Genomic DNA, 11,664 nt, shown 5'->3' on the forward strand with positions numbered 1-11,664 from the left:
AACGATGACACTATCTCCTGCACGGGGCTACCGCACGTATTCTTTTCTTTTTTGCACTCTTCTGTTCGTACCGCCGGCTATAGCAAATTTGCCCACTTCGACCCTATAACTGAACTATTATTCTCTAAGCGGAACGTAAAGCCAGCTCCCCTCCCACCCCCCACCGTAGAGTAGAGTAAGTGAGGAAGATCCCCTTCGCATACAATCGTATTACGTCTACAACTTGGTTGCCAATGGTCATGTATATAGGAGTGATCAATACACTCACGCACACCAACACACACACACACACACCAACACACACACACACACAAGCACACACACTCAAACCCCCCCCCCGGCCCGGTTATTCTGACCTTGCCAGCACTCCACGGGCGTTGATGTGGTGCTGGTGCAGATGTTCTGCCCGTCAAACGCCAGCTTGCGCGTGCTGGTGCTCGTCGTCCAAAACACGTTGTCGTAGGTCTCCGTTGCAAGGTCATACCTGAAGACATCGGAAGGCCATTGCGACAAAGACCCGAACTTTGTGTGATGACCACGGAGGGCACGGAGCAGGAGCATAACAACAAGCCTCACCTAGACCAACACCAAAAAGCACATCCGATAGCACCCAGCAGCGCCATCAGCAGGTATGCCACGCGCACAGCAAACTGTACTTTGTCACCCGCACCTGTACATATTGGTATCATCGTAGTCTCCGGCAAAGATTTTCCCGTTGGCGACGGCGAATGTGCCGTACATGTTGGAGAAGGTCTGTGGGGAGCTCTTCAGGCTGTAGATTGGGCGATATGTGGCAACGGTGCAGTGGAGAAGGAAATGATGGCAGGCCGTGAGAGTCAATGCACAGGACGACACAGAAGCATACACAATGTTACTGCGGACTTGTAGCACCACATATAAGGCCTTGCAGACGCACGTCTAACTCGTCATGCACACGCACACACACGAACAATGCGTGTATGCGTCCTTGCGGACACCGATACACCACCACATCGACGTACGTGAATGCGCGTTGATATGCGCCAGTTTCCCAGTCGAGCACGCGAATGTTGAGGCTGTTGCTCTGCATGGCGTAGACAGCGCCGTCGTACATGGCAACACCGCCCACCGTTGTCCCAAAGTTGTAGTTCCAGATTTGCTGTGATGCCATGCGACATGATACGGTGTGATGCGGCGTGAGGAACAGGGCATCGTGTTGGAGCATGCTTGTTGAAGAGCACATGCACACGTTCATACGCTCGCACCCACAGTCACACAACGAGTTGCGCACCCTCATCCTTCTCACAAGTATGAACCCACACACACACACACACCACACACACACACATGAACATTCACACACATCCCCAACAATTTCCTCACACATACATGCGCTCACCGTGCTCAGTGGGAATGGCCCGAAGCGGTAGACGCGATTTTGCGAGTACGTGCTGACGAGGTACGTGTCGTCAATGTGCGGCCAGATCTGAAACACCTGTGTGTTGGAAGACAGCAGGTGGGATATAGCAGGTGGGATATAGCAGGTGGGATACATGCATTCGAGAACAACACATGTCAGGGAAATGCAACTGTAACCAGCAAGGCGAGGTGCACGACAATTCCACTCCATGAACCACCCCACCGCAAATCAGGCTCAAAGCAGTCTGCAATGCTACCACTACTGGCTCCCGCGTCACTCACATATGCGATGGGAATGCGAAATGAGCCGATCCGTGTCGACAAATCCGTCGCAGCGTATCTGAACAGACGTGAACACGACCACGCACACACACACACGCACACACATGCACACACACACATGCACACATTGGGGAGTCCGCAGGAATCCGCGTGGGACATGAGCATGTGAAACAATTGCAGCGCGTTGGGATAACGGCTTCCCACAACGATCACCATCATCCATTTCAATCTCACTGTAACGACATACACAACATACATGCAAATAATGCACAACACGCACACACACACACACACCACGCACATCAGGCACACGCACACCACGTGCAAATGCAACGAGTCTATCTGCATGCGCACCTGTGCACGGTTGTCCCCGGGTTTGAGGTGGTGGTGTAAATGGGGAACCACCACTCATGTCGTCGTGGACTGTACGCCATTCCGTAAGAGCTCGAGGGGAACGATCCCGAGTAGTTGAGTGCAACCGTGTCCAGTGGCGTGGCGATGGGCAGGCCACCCCGGCACACACCCGCCACACACACGTCGAGCTGCGTACTGCAGTCACGGGCAAATGAGGCGTGTGTGTGTGTGTATGTATGTGTGTGTGTGTGTGTGTGTGTGTGTGTGTGTGTGTGTGTGTGTGTGTGTGTGTGTGTGTGTGTGTGTGTGGACCTGCATGTCAGTACCAGCATCGAAATGAGAACCTCACACAACAGCACCCTCGTCGTTGATCCTCACCCGCACCCACCCACCCACACACTCACTCACACACACACACACACACGCACATTTACCCACACCTCACCCTAATCTCAACACTCACGTGTCGTCGCCATCGTTACAAGGGGCTCCATCGAGTTTCACCGGCTGCGTGCACATTGGCCCATACTAAACAAATTGTCAGAGCAGGAAGGGGGTGTGAGTGGACACGCAAGCACAAGACGTGAGATGGCGTGTTTGTGTTTGTGCGTGTGTGAACATGTTCACACAGACGTGTGTACACACATGTACATATCCACGTGTGCGCACATCCAACCAACACACACACACGCGCACACACACGCACACACACACGCACACCCACACACATACACACACATACACACACACGCACGCGTTCATGCCAACACAGCGTTCAAACATAATCTCACATATGGATCGTAGATGCACTCGCCCTCCTGATGGCACTGACTGCGCGCTGCGCAGGAAAGGTCATCACACGATTGCGGCCGCAACTCTGCATCGATGCGAAATGGTGGGATGTGAGAGTTGGTGTGAATGCTTTGCCCACAAGCATACCAAGACAAGCGCATTACGTCTGCACACACACACACACGCACAAACACACGTACACACACACACAGTACACAGTACACCCACACACACACACTCATACACACATGCACGCATTCATCTTCTCTCCCTTCCCCTTGCTTTCAGCACTCATCTTCATCGCAGCGATCATGCGCCAGCGCACCTGGCATGAAGTAGATGCTGTACGCGATGACTTCGCCCTCATCCGACGGCGGCAGCTCATACGTCACCTGATGGGCGTGTGATGGCAGGGGATGGGTTAGCCAGGCAGTGGTGTTGTTGGCAAGCGAGGTAGTGGGCGCAGACAGTAGTATTAACATACACACACATTCACACACACACCACCACAGCACCTTGATGGCCGTTTTGTTGAGTGCGTTGGCGTTGACGTTGTCAGGCGGTGTGCGGGGAATGCCCTGACCGGTGGTGGGCGCGATGGTGTTGCTGCGCTCGCCCTCGCCAGCTGACGTCCACGCAGACACTTGCACAAGATAGGTGGAGATGGGGTCCAGGCCATCAATCTCAACCGACTGCTGGCTGCCACTGGACGTGGTCACAGAGTTCCACGTGGCACCAAGCCTGAAGGGACAACGATGGTTCAAAGAAGAGGGGAATAGTCACGTGTGAGCATGGCGTACAGAGTGCATCCAAGCGCGAAATCGTCACAAACACACACACACACACGCCCACACGCACACACACACATACACCACCACCAAGATCGCTCACTTCTGGTAGTAGACGGTGTACTTGGTAACGACGCCGTTGGGTTCGTACGGCGGCTGCCAGCTGATGGTTATCACTTCGCCGTTGTCAGACAGCTCCTCATCAGCCTGCACGTTGGACGGCGGGCCGGGCGGCGCCTCTGGCGTCTGAACGGTGATGCTTTGAGAGGGCGGAGAGGCGCCAGCGCTGTTGTAGGTGGTGACGAAGATGGTGTGGTTGCTGTACGGCTGCAAGTTCGTGACGGTGAAGGTGAAGTAGTTGAGGGTGGCCACCAATTCGGCCGGACGGTCGGCAGACTGGACAAACACCTGGCGGTGATGACGATGGCCGTGGTGAAGAAGGGGTGCGCACGCATCGTGGTCAGTAAGGCAATATGTTGGTGGCGGTGGTACTGCTCGTGCTGGTGATGATTGATGATTGCACGAGGAGACAAGCAGGCACACCAGCCCGCACACACACCCACACACACACACACACGCCAATGAACACTAACAAGTACAAACACACACACATACGCACATACACACACACCAACACACACACACAAACACACGAGTAAGCACATACACACACACACGAGCAAGCACACACACACACAAAACACCACGCAGCTGCACCTGGTATCCCAGCAAGCGCCCTTGGTGTGTGGGCAGCGGCGGTTCTGCCCACGTCACTTCCATGGCCCTGGCAGAGATGAGGCGTGCTGCAACATCCACGGGACCCGATGTTGGTGGCGCCTCGCGTGTGGTGCTGTGAACGGCATCGCTGAGGGGGCCACCGCCAATGCTTGTGTACGCCTGCACCTGCACGGCGTAGGTGCGTCCGGGGTGGAGGTCGTCGAGGGTGAAGGAGGACGTGTTGGAGTAGCGCGCAGCACCCACGCACTGGCCAGCGACACACGCGTCAAACGCCGTCGTGGTGTCGCCATCGTCGCAGGGGGTGCCGTCGGGGATGGTCGTGGGCACGCACACACCAAGTTGGCACACGTTGGTGGGGGTGCACGGGTTCGTTTGGCATACAACACCATCACACGGATCGTACGAGTCTCCGGTGATGGAAAACACCTCAATCTCATCGACATAGATGTTGCTTGAGCCGCCAGCCCAGGAGTTGGAATAGCCACCACTATCAATTCGATAGCTGGAGGGATTGAAAGACACGCGCTGGCAGTTGGAGTAGAAGCGAAGGTCGTGTCCACCGCCTATTTGGTTGGTTGGTTGGTTATGTGTGAGTGTGTGTTTGTGTGTTTGTGTGTGTGTGTGTGTGTGTGTGTGTGTGTACGTGTGCGTGTGCGTGTGTGTGTTAGTAGGAAAACATGTCACTGTGTCATGTCACTCTGTCAATCATAAGCAGCACACCACTTCTTGACGTGCTCTGGGCGGTATCCGGCTGTTGACCCCCTCCCCCCGTCCCTGCCTTCCCCCCCCCCCCCCTGCACCTCACCGAATGTCGGGCAGTAGGAGTTCCTGTGGTACACGGCGTTGCCGGGAGACGAGAGGTCCTGATCCGTGCGCTCAACTTGTTCGCCATTGAAGCGGAAGAGGAAGGCCAAATAGTCCGTGCGGTACCTGTCGAGTGACAACCGCATATTCACAGGGTGTGCGATCATGTGGGAGTGTGAAACAAGACGCTGAAGATGTGCAAGGCATCACCACCACCACCACCACCACCATCATCATCATCATCATCATCATTACCATCATCACCATCATCATTACCATCACCACCACCATCATCATCATCATCATCATCATCATCATCATCATCATTACCATCATCATCATCATCATCATCATCATCACCATCATCATCATCATCATCATCATCATCGACTCCACGACATCGTCATCAACGCACACACACACACACACACACACACACATGAATGCACCAGCACAACGTCCGAAATACGTGTGCCCACCCACCCCACGTACGTTGAGCTGCTGGTCCAAGCGACGTGAGTAAAGCCGCCAAACACTCGGCCCGTGTCCCTGTTGCGACCAATGGTAAGCGTGGGGCCCTTGTTGTCGCAGCGGCTGTGGAAGGTCGCTGAGCTCCAGCCATCGACGGTGCCGGAATAGCAGCGAGCAAAGTAGTGCGACGACGGCAGAAGGTCAGAGAGCTGTGCGTTCATGTACGCGTTGAGGATCTTTGAGCCGACGATCAGCGGTGGGCTGCCGCGTGTAGGGTTGTCGTACACGTTTCGCTCCAGAATCTGGTAGCAGCGCACGTTTGAGTCGCCGTCACTCACGCAGATGTCCCGCCCGTTGAACGCCATCGTGTAGATGTTGTAGGCCACGTTGAAAAACATGCCATCGTAGGCACCCGTGTCCAGATCGTACCTGTGTCAGTGTGTGAGTGCGTGTATGTGTGTTTGTTTGCATAACATTGTGGCGACGAGAGGTTTTCGGCCGTTGACGCAAACAACACCACAAACAACAAGCGACAGAAAGCCAGACACTCACACAATCAACAAACACACTGACACGCACATACCCTTCTCCCCTCTCCTCTATGTGCCCGTCGCCGTGCCTACCTGTAAAACCTGCGCGTGGAGCCGTGTGCGTGGTACAGCTTGCCCTGGACGGCGACGAGGCTGCCATACATAGTGCTGAAGCTGCTGCCACTCGTCGTGTCGAGATCAAACGATCGCTCCAACACGCCATCACGGGCACGCAGCACATATACGGTAGATCCTGACGCCTTCATTGCGTACACGCTGGCGCCGTGCGTGGTGACGCCGCCAGCCGTCGTGCCCAGGTTGTACGACCACACCAGCTGGTTCTGCGGCCACGTCGCCTTGTAGATGTAGTTGCTGGCTGCCAGGTAGTAGTGGGGCGAGTCGGGCGATCCCCACACCTGGCGGATGGGGCGAACGCCGTTCACAGACGTAAATGTTGACAGCCCAAACGAGCGACCCTGCACGTCGTAACGGTAGATGGTGCTGCCACTCCACGACGGGTACCAGTACTGGCGAAGCATCGGCATGTACCCGCCGCCGTACGACCGCGTGTTCATGGAGCGCGACTGGAACGTGGACACCGTGTCAAGGACTGCGGGCTCATCATCGCTGTGCCAGATGTTATGCGACAACACCTGTTCATGTCGAGTGGTGGTGCATGTGTCAGTAATGCTCCAACACACACAAGTGGCTTTTGGATCGTTGTAACAGCCCACCAGTGTCAAGGCAAACACGCACATGCGAGCAACACGGTATGCACATACGCAACACGCACACAAACACACACAAACACACAAACACACGCAAACACACAAACACACACAAACACACACACGCACATAAACACACACAAGCATAAACACACACAAACACATAAACACACACAAACACACACACGCACATAAGAGCATTGATGTACCTGGTAGCAGTTGACGTTGTCGTTGTTCTGACTGACGCAGAGGTGCTGACCAGTGAATGCCATGCTGTAAATTGTCTCACGTGTCTGGAATCTGCGATGTACACAGGTGCCACGAAAGCAAGAACACGTGTATGAGATACAAGCACCTAATGTCGTGCATCGTATGCATACACAAACCAACACGTTAAACAGCAGTAAGCCCCTGCAAGTATGTGCACGCGGGCAGCACACACACACACACATACCCAACTAAACATAAACACACGCACATACCCAAGCAAACACACACGCACATACCACGAACACGCCAACCACAAACACACACACACACACACACACACACACACACACACAGATAAAACAGCAACCACAAACACACACCTGAAGCCATCAAAGCTGCCGTCTGCCAGGTTGTGGCGGTAGAAGTACTGGCCAGTGCCGTAATAGACCTTGTCGTTGGCAACAGCAAACGCGCCGTAGAGACTACCGATGCCGCCACCAGTCAGGTCAAACGTGCGCACGAACGCCCCGGTCATCTTGTCGACCACGTGCACAGTTGAGCGGCTGTTCTGGATGCAGTACGCATACTTGCTGTCCGTTGCAACGCCACCAACCGTGGTCGCTGGCTGCGGGGTGTAAGTCCAAACGACACTCGTGCTCGGGAAGGGCCCAATCTTGCGACAGTATTGGTTGTTCCAGTTGGCGGTGTAGTAGTACAGCGAGTCTGGTTCGCCCCACAGCTGCATGATGTTGGACGTGCCGCTGACGCTGAACGTGTACAGGTAGGTGCCGTCGCGGTCATGGCGGTAGATGGTGCTGCCGCTCCACGACGGATAGAAGAACTGCCTGAGCCGCGGCATGTACCCGCCGCCGTGCGACTGCGAGCTCATGGACCTGATGGTGGGTGGAGGCGATGATGGGCATGGAGGGCGATGTTGGTTGTCGTTGTTGTTGGTGGTGTTGGTGGCGGTGGTGTTGGTGTTGGTGGTGGCGGTGGTGTTGGTGTTGGTGGTGGTGGTGGTAGTGTTGGTGTTGGTGCGACGGTCATCGTGGTGGCATTTCGATGGTCTGAACAAGCACACACACCCAGACACACTGCTGTAATCATGCACGCACCCATACAACTACCCAGACACGCACTCGCAGACCCACTGCTGCACAGCTCCTCATGCCTGAACTGTAACACGACATACACCCTAACGTACAAATGGACGACGGGAGGTGTTTGGTCCATGTGCTGGTTGATGAGCTCCCCAACGCACGCGCCCGCCACACAGTGATCACGGATGGTGTCCTTGTTGCCATCGTCGCACGTGATGTTGTCGGGCTTGTTGGTGTACATACACTCGCCAAACTCACAGGTTGGCTCCTCCTGGCAGGGAGATGGCGGCGGGCAGGCCATGTTAGTACAGCCGCGGTCGGCGGAGGGCACGTGGTAGATCCGGTAGCCCACGATGTCGCCGTTGCTGCCCGGTGTGCTGGCGCTCATGGCGCTCCAGGAGAGGTTGAAGGCAGTGGCAGATGTGTCGTCCACGCTGAGGCCCGTCGGTGCAACCGTGGGCAGGTGTGGGCGTGTCTTCTCCGTGGTCATAAACGAGCCCGTACTGCGGTCACCGTCCAGGCCAATCGTGTACACGCGCACCACGTACTCCGTGTTTGGGGTGAGGCCCGTGATGGACGCCGTGAACTGCTCATCGGGCGAGTCGCCGTCCTGCCACTGCACAGGAAAGCGAACGGTCACCACTTCGTCCGTGGTGCTGCCCGGCACGGGCGTGGCCACGAGGTCAAAGCCGAGGACGGGCGCATTGCGGAACCAGATGCCCGCAGGCACAGCCCAGCCAACAATAATTTCGTCAGCATTCGGCGGGTACGTCGACGGGTCCACAACAGGCAGGGAGGTCGTCACGGAGCGCGGCTGGCCGGGCGGGACTATGCCGGACGCGTCAATGGAGAGCATGGCAAAGGGGCCGAGGCCTTGCGCGTTTTGGGCAGCAATGCCGACGCTGTAGCCTGAGAATGGATAGGCAAGCTCATCAACCAGGGTGTACGAGAGGGTAGCGGCAGACACGGTTACGTCCGTGGCGTTGAGGGTGACGTTGCCGTATGCCCACGTCCGTGGCTGCGGGGCGGTGGGGCGGATGCGCACGACGTAGCCCGTGATGGCGCCGTTGGTCGTGGTGGAGTCGGGGGCATCCCAGTACACTGTAAACCCGCCATTGGGCGTTGGTGTAGTGGTCGGGTTCCTCGGTGGTGCAGTGGGCTGGAAATGGTCCACAAGCAGGTCAGAATGAGAACGAGTGCTGTTGTATTGTAGTTGTAGTTGTAGTTGTTGCGCTGTGTTGTGTTGTGTTGTGTTGTGTTGTGTTGTGTTGTGCGCTCAACGAGGTGTGCGCGTCACTTCGAGGCATCCACAACACCAGCAAGAGATGCGCTCATTCGCGCAACACCAAAACACTGCGAACGTGGTCTTGATGTACTGACTTCGTTGGCGCGCCGGTGTCTATGCTCACGCCACCACATGACGGGCAGTGCCACAACCCACGCACGCAAGGCACGCAGCAAGAGCAAGTAAAAACATGTGTGGAGTGGTGAGCCGTCAGGTATTTATGTGTGGCTTCCTGACACATCACATCATGAACGAAAACACAGACGAAGAAAATGACGGCGAATGATGTGTAAGTAAACAACCTTACAGTGTAAACAAAACAACACAACACAAACAACACTGTCACTCACCTGAATGCATCGGCTGCTGCTTGACCAGATGCAGCTGCACAAACGAGCAACAGGGCAACTGCAAGCGAGACTGCTGCGCCAGCCAAAGGCCGCCGGCAAGGCTTCTTCATCCTAACTTCTGCGATACCACTGCTGCTGGTCGACTGAGAGGACGACAGACAACACGTTGAGAACCAGCAACAAGTTAGGCATTGTTAGATTTGCGCAAAGCTCGGGAATGGAGTGTTGACCTTCGCGCACCAGACACAGTGGCCAACAAAGCATCGCCGCACAAGACACAGACACAAACAACAACAACAACAACAACAACAACAACAACAACAACAACAACAACAACAACAACAACAACAACAACAACAACAACAACAACAACAACAACAACAACAACAACAACAACAACAACAACAACAACAACAACAACAACAACAACAACAACAACAACAACAACAACAACAACAACAACAACAACAACAACAACAACAACAACAACAACAACAACAACAACAACAACAACAACAACAACAACAACAACAACAACAACAACAACAACAACAACAACAACAACAACAACCTGGGGCACACGGAGCCCACCGTCGTCATCGAAGTAACAAAAGAAACCCGAAAGGAAATGGGGCAAGAGGCAGTATCTCCAAAAGCTGTGAACAAAAGGTGTGCAAAAGAGGAATGAAATGACGTCATTGCCGACATTAAATATTTTCCCAAATGATTCGATGCATAAAGTCCTACTCGGATGATGTCACAACTTGCTGCGTAGCCAACCAACACCCCCAGCAAACACTCCCCACACCCACCAACCCGTCACACTGCACATTCACATAGCAACACACTGCACTGCACCCACCCCAACACACACACACACACACACGATGGCGGACGACATTGTCGACCGCAGCACGCTGAGCAACGGTGACTTTGTGTCACTGTTTGTGCAGAGTGCGGGTGGTGTGGCGAGCGTGGACTTGCTCTCGTCAAAGGAGATCTCCGTCTTCCAACCCACCAAACTACAGCAAGAGCACCAGAAAGCAACACAGCAGCAAGGCGACAGCACCAATGCAACCTACTCCTCCTCCTCCACCGCTGACGCCACCTCTACCAAGGCAGACACGGCACCCACCACCATCCCAAACTTTGAGCAGGCATGCATCTTCCAGATCAAGGCGGTGACGGACCTGCCGGAGGGCGCCAGCCTCAAGTACGGCGACGTCGTGCGCATCATCCACCGCAGCACCCAGCGCAGCATCACGCGCCAGACCCGCGCCGTTGGCGGCGTGTACTCCGTGGCTCTCGATGCCACCAGCGCCGGCGCCAGCCACTTTCGCCTCCTGCCGCGCTTCAAGATCAGGGCCATCGGCGACCCGGTCCTCCTCAACGACCAGGTCGTCTTCCAGAACGAGCTCATCCTCGACGGAAACCGCACCTTCCTCACCTCCTCCTCAAGCCTCGACCAGTCCAAGGTCCTCCTCGCCTGCGGGCCGTCCGAGACATCCGGCATACGCATCCGCCTCTTCGCCCCCTACAACGTCTCTGGGGAGGCCTTCATCCACGTGCTCAAGGGCGGCGACTTTGTGCGCCTGTACCACCACGAGGCCAACGGGTTCCTCGTCGTTGCGCGGCAGATTGGCGACGGCGACGAGGATGACTTCCTTGGCCACGACAACACCGTCTGTCTCCGCGCCATCGGGGCAGGCAACCAACCGGGCGACTACCACGACGCAAGCTCCATCTGGCAGGTGGAGCTCGAGGACACCCAGCGCCGCGGCGGCAGGCCCGTGCTGTGGACCGACCACGTGCGGCTCAAGAACGTCCTCACAGA

The 11,664-nt window shown here is 55.6% G+C and overlaps 2 protein-coding genes across 2 annotated transcripts in view; one reads left to right on the forward strand and one right to left on the reverse strand.

Annotated features, from left to right (window-relative positions):
* PTSG_10284 (proprotein convertase subtilisin/kexin type 5) overlaps positions 1-10,453 on the reverse strand; it is a 17,785-nt gene extending 7,332 nt beyond the window's left edge. The window contains exons 1-21 of the mRNA XM_004988276.1: positions 10,422-10,453; positions 9,831-9,973; positions 9,576-9,594; positions 8,300-9,354; positions 7,476-7,988; positions 7,095-7,185; positions 6,251-6,810; positions 5,649-6,056; positions 5,158-5,282; positions 4,332-4,915; positions 3,718-4,022; positions 3,342-3,567; positions 3,152-3,218; positions 2,826-2,911; positions 2,498-2,562; positions 2,035-2,229; positions 1,681-1,738; positions 1,379-1,474; positions 1,002-1,138; positions 671-772; positions 357-484 (exon numbers count right to left, since the gene is read on the reverse strand). Of these exons, the coding sequence (XP_004988333.1) occupies positions 357-484; positions 671-772; positions 1,002-1,138; positions 1,379-1,474; positions 1,681-1,738; positions 2,035-2,229; positions 2,498-2,562; positions 2,826-2,911; positions 3,152-3,218; positions 3,342-3,567; positions 3,718-4,022; positions 4,332-4,915; positions 5,158-5,282; positions 5,649-6,056; positions 6,251-6,810; positions 7,095-7,185; positions 7,476-7,988; positions 8,300-9,354; positions 9,576-9,594; positions 9,831-9,973; positions 10,422-10,430 (4,972 nt within the window). The 5' untranslated portion in view covers positions 10,431-10,453. The remainder of the gene's footprint in view (positions 1-356; positions 485-670; positions 773-1,001; positions 1,139-1,378; positions 1,475-1,680; positions 1,739-2,034; positions 2,230-2,497; positions 2,563-2,825; positions 2,912-3,151; positions 3,219-3,341; positions 3,568-3,717; positions 4,023-4,331; positions 4,916-5,157; positions 5,283-5,648; positions 6,057-6,250; positions 6,811-7,094; positions 7,186-7,475; positions 7,989-8,299; positions 9,355-9,575; positions 9,595-9,830; positions 9,974-10,421) is intronic.
* Positions 10,454-10,647: 194 nt separating this feature from the next.
* PTSG_13018 (uncharacterized protein) overlaps positions 10,648-11,664 on the forward strand; it is a gene marked incomplete at its 3' end in the record, with an annotated part of 5,212 nt that continues 4,195 nt past the window's right edge. The window contains exon 1 of the mRNA XM_004988277.1: positions 10,648-11,653. Coding sequence (XP_004988334.1) covers positions 10,718-11,653 — 936 coding nt within the window. The 5' untranslated portion in view covers positions 10,648-10,717. The remainder of the gene's footprint in view (positions 11,654-11,664) is intronic.

Source organism: Salpingoeca rosetta, assembly GCF_000188695.1.
Source record: "Salpingoeca rosetta unplaced genomic scaffold supercont1.36, whole genome shotgun sequence".
In the NCBI taxonomy this organism is placed as follows: Eukaryota; class Choanoflagellata; order Craspedida; family Salpingoecidae; genus Salpingoeca; species Salpingoeca rosetta.